Below are 16052 nucleotides of genomic sequence, written 5' to 3' on the forward strand. Positions count from 1 at the left end.
GTGTGAATCTACCTTTGAGTGGCTTGAAATCATAGCAATTTGACTTAACATTAGCCATTGTTGCTCAACTTCAAGAATAACTACCATTTTCTACTTTGTAGAAATCTATTGCTTAAAATGTTTTGCTTTTTTCTAGGGGATATTCGACACCCGAAGCATGTCCAGCAGACTGACTTGGCTGCAACACTGGCAATAGGACTTGGTTTGCCAATTCCTAAAGACAGTGTAGGAAGCCTCTTATTCCCAGTTATAGAGGGAAAACCGATGAGAGAACAACTGAGATTTTTACATTTAAACACATTACAGCTTAGCAAACTATTGCAAGAAAATGTACCATCCTATGAAAAAGGTAAGGTAATTAAATAATAGTTCCAACCTCTATAAGATCTTCATGATTCCATGGGCCTTATGTCTTCCATATGTTTTTCTGGTGTGCAATTTGTAATGGAATACTTTGTAGTTGTTACTCTAATTATTAATATTATGTTCCAGTTTTCTAACCTTCTTTACTGTCATTATTAGCAACACCCATGAATATAGTGAAGCTATTTGAAATCTTTTATATATTTCTCAATTCAACAATTATTTACCAAGTTTTTGTTTATGAACGAGAGGCACAGGGCAGGCGTAGTGGTGGCGCACACCTTTAGTCCCAGCACTCATGAGGCAGAGGCAGCCAGATCTCTGTGGATTCAAGGACAGCCAGGCCTGTTAGACAGAGAAACCCTGTCTCAAACAACCAAAAAGCAACAATAACAACAATAGCAGCAACAGCAACAAGAACAGCCTAAACTAAAAATAACTGGAGATAAGGCATTGAGTCGTACCAGATCTCTGTCCTCACAGGATCTTTCAGGGTGAAGAGAACAAAAGTGTTATGATGGATGCCAGATGGTGGCCAGAACCCTAGGAGAAGATAGAAGCATAGATGGGTTGATAGACTAAGACAGGGACAGAGGGCACAGAAGATGAGTTCAGACATACCATCAAAGGGCTTTTAGGCATTGGATGAGCTTCTAGTTTTGTCTAGGTAAAGGAGGACACAGCAGAGTTTCCTGCATTTTCAAAGGCTCTCCCAGGTTCCCTCTGGGAGTTCTGCCTTATACTGTAGCAGAGCAGGCAAGAAGCAGCTACGGTGTTTTGGTGTGAGGTAAGACGGCATTGGCTCAGCATCGTTGTGAAAATTAGAAAGTAGATGTATTTTGTGTTTGCTGGCTTTGGGATATAAGGCACACGAAGTCCTGAGGCCAAAGAAGCAGCTCCAGGCTTAGAGCTAAATGGTGAAGGAATAGTGACCATGCAGTAAGGTAGGCAGGAGCTAGTTTTCAAGGCAGGTGTCTTAGTTATTTTTCTATTTCTGTGGTAAGACATCATGACCAAGGCAGTTTATAAAAGAAGGAGATTATTTGGCACTTATTATTTCCAGAAGCTTAGAGTCCCTTAACCATCGTGACAGGGAACCTGGCTGCAGGCAGGTACTCAATCAGGCTGTCAGGCATGGTGCTAGAGCATTAGCTGAGATCTACAGCCTGAGGCAAAGAGCTACCTGGGGATGGCTAGGCTTTTGGAACTTCAAAGCCATACTCAGTGATACTACCTCCATAAGACCACACCCCCCTAATCATTTCCAAACAATTCTACCAGCTAGGAACCAAGTGTTCAAGTAAATGAACCTAGGGGGACCACTCTCATTCAACCATATGGGGTAGGAAGCTATGAAAAGAGAGGTTCAGTAAGGAGACAATAAGCACTATGTTGATGCTGTACTGAGAGCTAATTATTGGGTCTGAGGATTTAGAGTCATTGGGGATTGCTGGAGCAGCTCCTGTTTAGTGCTGGGAGAGAGACTGGTTAGACTAGGTACAGGTAAGGGCAACGGATCAGAAAGGTGGACTGCGGTCTAAGCAAGTGATTTTGTCTTCAAGCTGAAGATAGTAGGGGCTATTTCTGTGACAATAGGATCCCAGGAGAAGAGTGAACCTCTGTGGGACCCCTTATAGATCACTTGAGACACATTTTCAACTGATCTGCTCTGGTATGTCCAGCATATCACAGACTAACACATCTGTCGCTGATACTCCTTCACAAGTCTTGAGATGGTAGTTGTGCTTGAGGCAGTATTTCATATGATATTGGCAAGTTTTCTTTAAGTTGTGATATACATGCAGTATGGTGGACACATGAGTGTTAGCTGTGGAAGACTAGACCCTGCCTGCTAGATGGAAAATGACTGTGAGCCATATGTAGCAAGGGGCAGGAAGACTTTCTGAGTGAGTACTCAGAGGTGAGGTCTGACTTCAACGTACACTTTAGTTTAGTCTAGATTATTTGTGACAGTTAATCTTTTTTTTTTTTTTTCTAAAATAAGTTTTTTGCTTGTAAGGTTTTTTGAGGAGGTGGGAAGGTGTTGGTTAGTTTAGTTTATGCTTTTTGTGGTTTTAAGTTTGATAATGTTTTATTTTGGTATATGAATGGTAGGCATTTTTGGTGGTTTTTAACTTTGTTCATTTGGATTTATTTGTTTGTTTGTTTGTTTGTTTGTTTATGGTAGTAGTGAGTTTCATAGTAGTGGGGTTGCCTATCACTAAACTACATCTCCAGGCCTCTTTAGTTTCATTTTGAAACAGTCTCACTGTTATACAGACCTGTTTTGAATTCTGTAACTCAGGTTGTCCTTCAATTTGTGATCTTCCTGACTCCATCTCTTGAATAGCATTAGTCACTAGGCCAGCCATTGCTTGGTAGTTTTATATATGTTGTTGCTAGCAAAATTATCGCCTAGCAAATTGCCAACAAAAAACCCAACTGCTAAGGATTTTGATGTTTCAGAACTATTAGGATAGAAAAAATTAGGAACCATGTTAAATGGAAAGCAAACAAGCCTGCAAAGGTTAGCAGACATTGTCGTGGGTCCTTCATTCCTAGGAGGCCTACCTGTATCCCACCATCAGTACATGTTCTACTCTCTGAACCCCACAAGAAGACCAGCAGAATCTTCCACAACATCTAGCCAAATCTGATCTTCTTGCACTCTGTCTTTTTTTGAGTTCTGTTGGGAATAGTTCCTCCCCACACCCCACCCTGCACTCCCCAGGAACTTTGGATAAGATGTTCATAGTGACAGATGCTCTTCTCCGGTACCTCATCTGATTGATTCCTGGTCATCCTTTACAGTCAGCTTATCAGTCTGTCCTTGCCCTATTCATATTTCATTTCCAATCTAAAATGAGTTACTCCCCATTGCCACAAATGTCTCCTGTCATTTGCTTTTCCTTCATAGCATTCTTTGTGATTAAAGTTTTTTCTTTTTATGTGTATGGGTGTTTTGCTTGCGTGCATGTCTATGTATCATGTGTATTCAGTGCAGAGGCCAAAAGGAAAAAAAAAAAAATGTTGGGTGGTTGTAACCACCATGTGGGTCCTGGGGATCAAGCCTGAATCCTCTGATGGAGCCACCAGAGCGTTTAACCACTGAGCCATCTCTCTGGCCTCCATTCTTCACAATTGGTTATCACATATGTCCATGCCTACAACATAATTTTTTGTTTGCATTTGTTTGCATTTGTGTACACTTCTAAACCCAAGTGGAGGCAGGCAGGAGTTGTACTAGTTTATTCACCATTTTGTTTCTTTTTCTTTTTAAATTTAAGATCCTTTGTGTTGATTCCGTGTCTAGGACACAGTCGGTGCTTAGCAAGCATTCATTTGGCTGCATGAACAGGGACCCCAGGTTTCTAGGACTCCTTTTGTAGAGGCTGTAAAATTAACACAAATATCCTGTGTCTCTGAGGCTTATTTGTAGAGATCTGTAAGGCTGTTGAGTAATACACAAAGATAGACCAGATCTTTGTACTTACTTATGGAGGCTGTGGGTTATAGACACAGGTACCCCGTGTCTCTGTGACTTTGTTGTGGGGGCTACAGGGTGCCATCAGGCTTCTATACATCGCTTATAGAGACAGTGGGATATAGGCGAAGATGGCCTGAGTTTCTGTGACTCCCTGGAAGAGAGGCATGGATTATGAATACAGATCACTGCGGAGGCTTGGGGTGTAGACACAGACACTCTTACTTTGGTGGTGTAGCAGTGAGGGCACCAGCTGTGTACTTATTGTCAGTAGTAAGGACATGTGCAACCTGAAATGTTCAGATTGTGTCACTGAACCCTTGTCCTCAGCAATATGCCTGCAGGGTTCTGCTGCCACTGCTGCTGCCTCTGCTGCTTCGGTAGCAAAGCATAAGTTGTATTCACATAGCTCTGTGCAGCACATTGGGGGTGATAAAGGAATCTGTGGTCCTGATGAAGTACGAGGTGCATTTTAAAGAACAGAGCATCTCAGCAAGAAAAAGTCTTGTTTTTAGACCCATTTAGTTACAAGCAAGCACAATACAGTAAAGAATAACAGACCAGATCTGGGAAGCAGACTGTCAGCTTCTTGCCTTCAATAACACTACCTGTAGACCTAAAGGCAAAAGGCAGCCATGTGCCTGGGCCACACCCAGAAGCCAGACATTTAGTCCCAATATCTTCAGTGGCCATTGTAGTCACTGGGGAACAAAGGCTACTTAAACCTTTGAACGGTGGTTGGGTGGGGGCTTTCAGGGTGAGTGTACATCATTGGCCAGGGCCAGGGCACTGAAAATGTCTCATTAGCATAAGGAAGAATTCCAGGGAGTTTAACTGGGCTATGTAACCTCCTGGTGGGGTGGTAGGGTGGTGGGGGTAATGGGGTGGTGTGGGTGGATACTTGTGCCAGGACATACACATGACATGACCCTACTCCTGACAATCTCACGATGAGATTTCTGGGGTTTGGACATGCCTGGACCCAACTCTTGCTCTCAACCAGTTATACTCCCCCACTTATACTGCCCCTACCCACACCACCCCCGCCCCACTCAGGCTCTGGCCATGTTGGCAGTAGATGGATATACATCATCAACTGTTACAGTGTTACTGCGGTTTTGCTGACCTTTCCTGCCTAGGAACAGATTGCCTTCATTAGGTATCAGTTCTTAAAAATGTCCCAGTAAGGGCTGGTGAGATGGCTCAGTGGGTAAGAGCACTCGACTGCTCTTCCGAAGGTCTGAAGTTCAAATCCCAGCAACCACATGGTGGCTCACAACCACCCGTAATGAGATCTGATGCCCTCTTCTGGTGTGTCTGAAGACAACTACAGTGTACTTACATATAATAAATAAATAAATCTTTAAAAAAAAATTAATTAAAAAAAAATGTCCCAGTAAGTGAATGTGCTAAAATTATAAGTATGTCTAATCTTTTTGTCTGATAGATCCTGGATTTGAGCAATTTAAAATGGCAGAAAAGTTACATGGAAACTGGGTCAAACTGCACTTGGAGGAAAACCATTCAGACATTCTGCTTGGCCTGGGGACCAAAGTACTCAGGCATTACCTGGGTGCCCTGAAGACCCTGAGTCTGTCCCTGAGCACACAAGTGGCTCAATATGACATGTACTCCATGGCAGTGGGAACACTCATAGTTTTGGAGGTACACATGTTTGTATTCTCATGGTTTAGGTGTTAAATGGATTGTGCAACTCAGCCAAACATAAAGGTTTTGAATTTATATATCATTACTGCTGGGTATGGTGGTATATGTCTGTAATTCCCAAATTCAGTCTACTAAGATGGGAGAATGGCTACATCATGCCAGCCTGGGCTACAAAGATCCTATGTCTGAAAAGAAGAATGTCAGTGCAACACAGAAAATAGGAATGTTCTTTATTTTTCCATTGTGCACCCAGATTTAAGAGATTTCATGAAGTATTTGCATGAGGCAAATGGCTTCATTCAGCATTGCTATAAAAGATGAAAATATAAGTCAAGCTCTGCAGTTTTGGCAAGCAACTAAAATTAATTTTCCCTTGGGTCATTTTGTTGTTGCTCTTGTGTGAGCAGCAGGTTAGGATGGGTTGGGCTAATTCGAGTGGACTTTCCTATCCCTGGGCGTCCCTGTTCACCCTTGATCTTCTTTTTCAGGTTCTCGCCCTGTTCCTCCTTAGCACTCCACATGTGCTGTGCAGAAAGGCTGAGCTGGATGTTCCTCTGTTGTCGCCTGTGTTTTCGCTGCTCTTTTACTTGGTGTTTTTGGTTCTTTCGGCCATTCATGTCCTGGTGTGCACCTCATCTGAGAGCTCGTGCTACCTCTGTAGCCTCTCGTGGCTGGCAGTGGGGGCTGTGATGCTACTTGTGTCTGCGCTGTTCTGTGCAATTTTGTCTGCTCTTATCAGGATGGTCATTGACAGCACTCTGCTGAAGAAGGTATATGATGTGGTCCTTGTGGGTGGGCTTTTGTTTTGTTTTGCTAGCTAATCTTTCACTAATACAAATTGGTTGAAAATCTTGTATGTACCAGCATTGCAGTGCTGCAGTGCTTTGAAAGACCAAACATCATATAGACTGCAGGAGAAAGACCTAAGCATATCTCCCCAGGCTTCTGTGCATCGTTGTCTATAATATTCTGTTGTGTAGTCAGGTCATATGCTTTTACTCTCAGCTGGAAAGAGCTGGACTGGACCAGAGGTGATAATGGGGCTTCTGGATGTAGAAGACAGAGAGCATGTGTAAACTCAGAATCTCTGGGTTTCAAATGATGGACAGTGAACAGGTGGCCATTCAAGAGGCTCCCGGGGAAGTTTGATCCCTTGTTGATCTGTTGTGCCTTACCAAGCTTTCTTTTCAAGGCTTACATTTTTCTATGAACTTCTTGGTCTCTGGCAACCTTTGCTTATTAGGCAGGTGATGTGTGAAGTGATGTGTGATGGAGCAGTGTGAAGGAGCTGTGTGGTTGTATTAGAGCCCACAGTATCTAGGCCCTGGGATTGAGGAAGCCTGAGCAGTGGCTTTGGCTCCACCCAGAATACCTTGTCCTTCTGCTCCCTTTCCTATCACAGGGCCTTCGAGGATCCCCTGTTGTGTGTCTGGGTCTAGGCACAGTCTCTTTAGGAACTTTCTGGGTTAGTAGTGCTTCTCTGTGTACATTGCTATACATAGCTAACAGTTACCAGAACGATAAGTGACAAGAACGTCTTCATATTAAACTTGTGTGTGTGTTTGTATACCCCATAGTGCACATGTGGAGGTCAGAGGACAACTTGTGAGACTCAGTTCTCTTCTACCTTTTGTGTCCTGAGAATAGGACTCAGATCATCAAGTTTGGCAGCAAATGCCTATACCTGCCAAGCTATCTCATCAGCCCTTGAACTGTTTTTTTTTTTGGTTTTTTCATAAAGAACAACATTTACTTGGGGCTGGCTTACAGGTTCAGAGGGTCAGTCCATTATCAGCAAGCATAGGGAGCGTCCAGGCAGGCATGGCGCAGGAGGAGCTGAGAGTTCTACATCGTCATCTGAAGGCTGCTAGTGGAAGACTCACTTACAGGCTGCTAGGGTGAGGGTCTTAAGCCACACCCTCAGTGCCATGCCTATTCCAACAAGGCCATACCTCCTAATAGTGCTACTCCCTGGGCCAAGCATATACAAACCATCACATTCTACTCCCTTGCCCCCATAGGCTTGTTCAAACACATGAGTCTATAGGGGCCATATCTAACCATAGCATAATAAAACGTACATTTAGTACAACTTTCAAAGTTCCCATTGTCTATAGCAGTCTCGACAATGTTAAAAGTCCAAAGTTCAAATTCTCTTCTGAGATTTATCTAATCACTCAACTATAATCTCCTAAGCTAGACAGGAAGCCAGCTGGGCAAGCTCCAAACATCTCCATGGCTGATGTCAAAGTGGTCTTCAGGTCTCCACTCCTTTTTCATTTTTGTTGACTGCAACAAACTGCTTTCTGCTGGGCTGGTTCCACTCCCTATTAACAACTTTCCACAGCAGATAGCCCATGGCTCTGGATTCTCAAACATCTTGGGGTCTCCAGGACAACTTCAATGTTAAAGTTTCTTGTTTCAATGTCTGGGATCCACACATGATCTGGGGGGCTGGTGTCACTGCCCCAGGTCTGCCCTCTGTAGCACTCTAAGCTCAGGTCGATCCACTTCACTGCTGCTGCTGTTCTTGGTGATCATCCCATGGTACTGGCATCTCCAATATGCTGGATTCTTCTGCTGCAACTAGGCTTCACCAATAGCTTTTCATAGACGCTCTTCATGGTGTCAAGCCTCAGATCCTTTGCATGACTCCTTCAGCCCTGGGCCATTAACTGCAACTGAGGTTGCACCTTCACCAATGGTCTTCCATGGCCTCTCACAGTGCCAGGCCTCAGCTGCTCTTTATGACCCCTTCATGCCTTCCAAACCAGTACCACCTGGGTAACTCTTACACATTACCAAGTACAGCTGCAGCATGAGGTACAACCATGGCTATCTCTGGAACACAGCTTCTTTGTGCTCCCAGAAATCACTTCCCACAAGATTTCACCTCAGTGATGCTGATCTCTTCTTAATCACCGCCAATTTCTTAGCTCCAGCTAACCAGCATCAATTGTCCCAATAGTCTCCTTCTCCTCTTGACAATAAAGCCAGAGCCAAATGACCAAAGCTGCTGAGTTCTGCTTCCTGGGGCTGGAACTTGGCTCCTTTGTTTTATGACATTATCAGCAGCTTTCTGTTTTCAAACTCTTCACTGCCTAAGCTTAGCTGTCTTGGAACTTGTTCTGTAGACCCCCTTGAGCTGTTTTTAAGTTACTAATTTGGGTTGCTTATTTCTTTATTACTGTGACAAAATATCTGATATCAATAATTTAAGGGAGGAAAGATTGACTTTAGCTCACAGTTTAGATGTAAAGTGTCAGTCCAAGTCTGGTTGGTTCCATTACTATGGGCCTGTGTTAAGGCAGAAACATCTCAGTGGAAAAAAGGCTTAGCTGTAAAAAGCTGCTTACTCGTCAGCTGATAAGCAGTGAGAAGAAAGAGGAGAGAATGGGAGTGGAGAGTTGTACCTTCTTAGTCTAGTCACCTCTCAGTAGTAGGGGCCAAGCTCATGACATATGGATTTTCCCCCTTTGTGGGAGAAGAAATATTTCATATCTAAATGATAACGTGATTTAAGAGACAGTGTCCTGTTGCCATCACTTTGTAGTGGCAGCTGTGCAGTCCTGGGGAAATTGATGTCATGCTGGGAATGTGACAGTTGGGTGGGATCTTCTGGGTAATTCTTTGGGACTTAGATCTATGGGTGAGGACACCTGACTAACATGTTATGTCCATGTCCTCCTGGTTAGCAAAAGAACATCTTGACCTCCTCTAGGCTGTGCTGCAGGAAGAGGGACCATGCTTCCAATGCAAGAGGTTCCCTCCACAGTAGGCAGTTTGGATGGGAAGACAGCAAGTGTCTATCAGGAGGCCTTTTCACTGTGGGCAAAGGATATTCTACATGTAGGGTGATATACATAATGTTCACGTTATCGCTCACACACTGCATTTCCTTCTGGCAGAATGCAGCTGATGCCAGCTCAGGGTGGTCAGAGGTGAACCTCCTTCTTCTTCTGGGCACAGTGGGCCATGTTCTGAGCCTGGGAGCCAGCAGCTTCGTGGAGGAAGAGCACCAGACGTGGTATTTTCTTATTAATACTCTGTGCCTGGCTCTGAGCCAGGAAACCTGTAGGAGTTACTTTCTGGGAGATGAATGTGAACCCCAGCGTCACTCCCATGTGGAACAACAATGTGTGAATCTCCTTGCCTGTCCTCTGCAGGACAGCACAAGCTACAATACCCCTGAGTCTGGCACGGCAGGTAAACGGGTCTCCCTTCTGGAAGCACAAGGAAGCTGCAAATGGTGGACAGTGCTGGCAAGTCCATGGCTGGTGCTGCTCTGCTGTCGGCTGCTGCGGTCCTTGAACCAGACAGGGGTGCAGGGAGCGCATCGCCCCGACTTTAGCCACTGGCTTACCAGGTGAGCATGACCCATGGGCTGGAACCCTTTGCAACTGAATAGTTACATAGTCTTTTTCTACATTTCGTCCTTTTAAAAATATATATTAAGATTAAGATAATACTGGAGATCTTAAAAAACAAAGAAAATATACCCCATAAAGGTAAATAGAGACTAACTTAATATATTTGATTTATTAATGCTGAATCAGACTAATTGTTAATGATGAGTTTTAAAATGATCATTGTAAAGATGTAACTCTGGGATCAAGTCCATGGTGGCTTTTTGCACACTGCTGCCCGATGACAAGAGGACAAGGTCAGTAGGCAAAAGGTTCTAGTCTCTGGAGCACCTTTGCCTTCGGATTCTCCTTTCTTTTCACGCATCCTTAGAGGGAGAAGTGTATAGCAGATCCCTCAACATCTCCTGAGCCTTCTACTGAGGCTACAGAGGCAGAGAGAGATGTAGATGGGGGTAGATGGAGAGGGTTTGAAGAGGAGCTTGAAGTAAATGGAAGAAACTGAGTCTGACAAAGTCAAGACCAGGCTGTTTTAACTGTCTGACAACAAAGACTCCAGCTAAAGTAAACGAACAGCAAAATAAGACTGTTGAGAGGAACACACAGCTGCAGAGCTGTATAAAATCTCAGTGCAGAGGGTGAGAAGGACACCTGATAGCTAGTGCTTGGGAAAGTTCAGGTTGATAGTGTGTTGTGAATTTGTACCTGTATAGTGCAGAAACAAAAACAAATGATATTGCCCAGACCTTACAAGTGTGCAGACCTGGAAGTGTGCATCAAAAAAAGAGTCTGGTTTCTCCAACCAAGAGGTTTTCGTGGAGAATTCCACCAAGTATTAACTAGCTTTTCAAACTCTCCTAATCCCACAATCACAACTGGCATCTTTGAAGTTCCTGCCATGAACTTGCACAACAGCTCTGGGAAAACATCTCTATATGCTCCCCACCTTGGAGTTCAGGAAACAAAGAGGGAACAAGGCTTGCTGATAAACCGTATCTCCTCAGCCCAGGCATAAAGTGCTTGATGTGTTAAGGAGTTCCAGGTCCTAGAAAAACATAGTAGTGGGCATGTGTTATTTCTCTGAAAATGTGAAGCATTTGGTGCCCTGCATGCCTTCTCACGTGTGCTGCCTCCTGCACCTAAGACGTCTTCTTCTTGAATTGCTGGGCCATTCCTATCAGCTGTAAAAGGCCATTTTATAACTCCCATTAGTCGCCCACTTCAAAGCTGTCTTAGTTAAATATCACTTCTCTATGGTGGTATTCAGCATTCCAGAGGGATGCCTAGGATGTACTAGCATAGCAGAGACTTCCAGAGTGAGGCCTATAGTTTTAAATCAAATTATCTCTTCCCATCCTGAAACAGTCCTCTCTCTCTCTCTCTCTCCCGCCCCTCTCTCTTTTGTGTGTGTGTTTTGAGACAAGGTCTTGCTCTGTATTTTAGGCTGACCTCAAACTTGTGATCTTATACCTAAACCTTCTGTTTGTCAAGATTACAGATATATATCACCACGACCAGTTTCATTCACATTTTCTGAAATCGTTTTCAATTTTAATGTATATCATTCCAGAATAAATATTTAAAGTTATTGTCTAGACTTTATGAGCATTGACTATGTAAATAATGAAAGGGAGCTGGCCTTGCCAAAGTTCTTGTATATTCAGCACCTCTCCTCAGCGGGACAGCCACCTGTCAACAGAGTTGAGCTGTATGAGACAGCAACAGGTCCAGGGTGAGGAAGTAAATCAAGGATGCTGGAGGACAGACTGTACCTAATACCAGCATCTGGGACTATTTTAAGAGTAAGATGTGAATGAGATCTCAGTATGGTAATCTTTGTGACATTTTAAGAGCCTTGTTTTTTGTTTTGTTTTGTTTTCTGTCTTTTAAGGCAAGATCATTTGATTTTATACAATTCTTTAAAAACCTTTCAATATAATTGTAATTCACCAATTCCACTTTGTAGTAATTTGGGCATTTTCTATCTTATTTCAGCTCTGACCACAAAGTACAGCTTTCAGGCCTGGCTGCCCTCTCCCTGGTTGTAATCTTCATGTTAGTTCAAAGGAGGTGCTCCCTTGTATCCAAGGTGGCCCTTGCACTGGGGCTGCTGGGTGTCTTCTGCTACAGGGCGGCCATTGGGATTGTGCAGTTCCCATGGCAATCAGACAACAAAGGCATTTCAAAGTAAGTGAATTAGGATATGAAGGCTTACTTTTATGTGTTTCAGTGTTTCTGTACTAACAATGCCGTGCCAGGCCTTACAGTACTTGAGTTTAGTTTTTATGCATGGTGATTTCATTTGTAGCTATTATATCCTGGTTAAGAAACCCTTAATGGGCCACTTTGCTAGCACTCTTTGGGGAGAAAAATAACACAGAAGTAAGGCATTGTGTTTATTTTTTAAATTAATAAATAATTTAAAAATGAGTTAAGAGAAACCTGCATTTACTAGGAGTTGTTTGTCTAAGTTCAGATGTGACTTTAAAAACAAGGATTCTTAAGTACCAAGGATACAAAAATGAGTGGATACTCCCAGCAGTTAGGGAAGGAAGTGCGCTTCCCTGTATTATGCTTGCAAGGCCCAAGAATTCCTGTCGTGCAAGTCAAGAGGGCTCAGCTCTGAGTCTGGTGTCTGGGATGCAGTTGCTGGGGCCTGGTCAGGGCTGCAGAGGATGGCTGGCCTCCTCAGAAGTTCCTCAAGAACACAGACAGGTAGCTGAAAATAAAGCACCTCCATGCCCTTTGTAACATCATCTACGGTTCTAAAAAAGTAGATAATTTGTTGTTGTTCATCAGTAGTGAGATAACTCTCACAGATATGTTGTATCTTTGTTTCCATAGAACACAGAAAGGTACTATGAAGCAGTAGGCTATAAAACTCTTAACGTGATGCCAACTTACCAAACACGTTTTTTTTATATGACTTAACTTGATTAATATTAATTTTCATATTTAGGACCCACAATCATATGTAGACTGAGGCTTTACTTTTTACTCGTTTGGGTACCTTATACAGATAACTAGATTTATCAATTATTGAAAGCCAAGGGCTATATCCAGAAACTTAAGGGATTACCAGAAAACATCTGCTGATAGGTATGGGGTGGTCCTAGGTTTCTGTAGCTGGTAACAGCAGGGTAGAGGCCTTCACCTAAGGCAAGGAGCAGAGGAGACATGAAGATGGTGATTGAGACTGGGGACATTTTGTAGAGACTAAGGCTCTTTTTGGCTTTAGAGTCGGGAACTTTGGGCAGATAGCAAGGTTAGATGTTACATATGAGGTTTTTGTTAACCCCCATGTGCAGTGTGTGAATGCATTTCTTGTTTCCACCCAGATATATGCACTTGATCTCTGCATTATTAATCTATGATCCCTTTGCTTTGCCTTCTCTGCTGATAAGCAACTTGTCCTCTGTAGATGTCCAGAAGATAGCCAGTGTGCCTTTTCTCTAACCATTCTTCTTCCTGTAGAATCTATCCATCCCCTACCTTGTCTATCTTGAGTTTTAAAAGTATACTGGCTCTAGATCCACCAGGCTTCAAAGGTACCTAAATTCTGAACTCATCCTGATTTATCTGGTTCTGCATCCACTGTGATTCCATATTCACCAAGTATTCAAGACCTTTAACCTATAACCTTTCCTTTCTCCTACACTCAGAAATCCAAGCATGTCTAGGATTGAAAGTCATGGAAGCCCTAGGAACGAGAAGTAGTGACTGATGAGTGCAGGGAACCTGTCCAGATGTTCTTCTTACTGCCCTTTCCTATATAGTGGTCCTGGTATCATCTCCTCGGACAAGCTTCTTCCTTGAAACATCCCGATGGCTTTCACATTTGCTGGGTTCTGTTTTATTGGAATCCACATGGACCTGTCTTCAGCTTTTATGTCAGGACACATATGGTCAAAGATGTGCTTGGTATTTGACTCCAGCTCCACATGTTACCCGCAGTATCAACACTGAATTAAAATAGTCATACTAAATGGGTAGGGCTTCTGCCTCTACCTCCTGAGTGCTGGGATTAAAAGTGTACACTACTACACTCCACCATTAAGTGACAATCTTAAAGTATATCAATACCTCATTTATAAAATCTGCTTAAAATATCACATTTTAGGAAAATATATTTAAAAAGATGAAATTACTAGGCATAGTCTCATAACTACTGTGTACAAATACTTTTTATACATATTTGTACACTATTTTTATACATATATAATTCCTAGGATAACTAAGTGATGTGTAGAAACCACATTCTGTTTTCAACTTAACGAAGTTGATTGTCAGAGTATTAATTAAGTTGTCCAGAGAGCAGAGCTAGTGAGCAGCAGAGCCCAGACTTAAACAGTTTGGACCACTGCACACTGACAGTGTCCATTTTAGACATGTCAACATTCAGGTTCTTATTAAATCCACTTAACTATGAACATGCTCAATTGCAGTTAGCATTTTTGAACTTAAGAAATTTTTTATTTAAATATTTTTTTATTATGTATTTTCCTCAATTACATTTCCAATGCTATCCCAAAAGTCCCCCACACCCTCCTCCCCCCCACTCCCCTACTCACTCATTCCCACTTTTTGGCCCTGGCATTCCCCTGTACTGGGGCATATAAAGTTTGCAAGTCCAATGGGGCTCTCTTTCCAGTGATGGCCGGCTAGGCCATCTTTTGATACATATGCAGCTAGAGTCAAGAGCTCCGGGGTACTGGTTAGTTCATAATGTTGTTGCACCTACAGGGTTGCAGATCTCTTTAGCTCCTTGGATACTTTCTCTAGCTCCTCCAATGGGGGCCCTGTGATTCATCTAATAGCTGACTGTGAGCATCCACTTCTGTGTTTGCTAGGCCCCTGAACTTAAGAAATTTCAGATACTCAGGTCTTCAGCTAGCATAAACATTTTTCACTTAACTGTGCAAAGTGTTGTAAGAACATAGCTATGGTCTTGCTATCAAATAATCCTTTGATCACATAAGCAAGTTTTCCACAGTCAGCTATATCAGGACTGTGCATTCCAGCACATGCCTGTTGACCTTACTGCTTTCTCCTCAAGGGCACGTGTGTCAAAGCAGACATGCCTTTTTTTTTTTTAAATTAACCACAGCTTGTTTAGCTATACTGTCACATTAGGCTTTCTCTAATTAGATACATGTTTTAAATGGGAAAATATTTACTTGAATTTTTCTAGATGGTACAAATGAATGTAACATGTTTTGCTTTTTTTTTTTTTAGGGGAATTATTGAAGCTCGTTTTGTTTATGTCTTTGTCCTTGGTATTCTGTTCACCGGTACCAAAGATTTACTTAAAGCACAAGTCATTGCAACAGACTTCAAAACCAAGACTGTAGGCTTGTGGGAAATGCATAGTGGATTAGTTCTTCTGGCAGCTTTGCTCTTGAGACCACACAATCTTCCAGTGTTAGCATTTAGTCTCTTGATTCAGACTGTGATGACTAAGTTCATCTGGAAGCCCCTGAGACATGATGCAGCTGAGATCACTGTAATGCATTATTGGTTCGGTCAAGCATTCTTCTATTTCCAGGTAGGTTTTCGTTGTAATCATGGATAGAAGGTTAGTGTGATGCTTTGTATTTGCTTGGCCCAGGGAGTGGCACTATTTGGTGGTGTGGTCTTGTTGGAGTAGGTGTGCCTCTTTGGGCTTGGGCTTTAAGACCCTCGTCCTAGCTGCCTGGAAGTCAGATTTTTCCTAGCAGCCTCCAGATGAAGATGTAGAACTCTCAGCCCCTCCTGCACTATGCCTGCCTGATTGCTGCCATGCTCACACCATGATGATAATGGACTGACCCTCTGAAATTGTAAGCCAGCTCAAATTAAATGTTGTCTTTATAAGAGATGCCTTGGTCATGGTGTCTGTTCACAGCAATAAAACCCTAACAAAGATAGCTAGTAACTTTTTATGTCACCTATCTTTTAGTTTTTCTTTGCAAAAATGTTGTAAGATGGATGGTTATATGTGTTCAGTGAAAAAACTTATAATGCGTGTCAAATTATACTTAACTCTTATGTGGATTTTATTAGATGAATTATAGTTTATCATTTTTAAAAGGCATGTTTGACCAGGTTTAGTGGTGCATGCCTTTACTCCTAGCATTGAGGAGGCAGAGGCAGGTGAATCTCTGTAAGTTGGAGCTCAAACTGGTCTACACAGT

General features: G+C 42.7%; 1 protein-coding gene across 4 annotated transcripts in view; it reads left to right on the forward strand.

Moving 5' to 3' along the window:
- The window catches only part of Pigg (phosphatidylinositol glycan anchor biosynthesis, class G), a 36547-nt gene that overhangs the window by 13868 nt on the left and 6627 nt on the right, over positions 1–16052 (forward strand). The window contains exons 6-12 of one of the 4 annotated variants that reach the window (NR_163827.1): positions 137–349; positions 5295–5512; positions 6004–6285; positions 9424–9542; positions 9682–9881; positions 11875–12066; positions 15115–15424. Coding sequence is in view for 3 of the 4 variants with exons in the window: in NM_001370998.1 (NP_001357927.1) it covers positions 137–349; positions 5295–5512; positions 6004–6285; positions 9424–9881; positions 11875–12066; positions 15115–15451 (1700 nt within the window). In the remaining variant the exon portion in view is untranslated. Of the gene's footprint in view, positions 1–136; positions 350–5294; positions 5513–6003; positions 6286–9423; positions 9882–11874; positions 12067–15114; positions 15737–16052 lie in introns of those variants that run through there. The other 3 variants (NM_001310689.2, NM_001081234.3, NM_001370998.1) reach the window with 3 other exon arrangements.

This window comes from Mus musculus, chromosome 5 (assembly GCF_000001635.26).
Source record: "Mus musculus strain C57BL/6J chromosome 5, GRCm38.p6 C57BL/6J".
Taxonomy (NCBI): domain Eukaryota; kingdom Metazoa; phylum Chordata; class Mammalia; order Rodentia; family Muridae; genus Mus; species Mus musculus.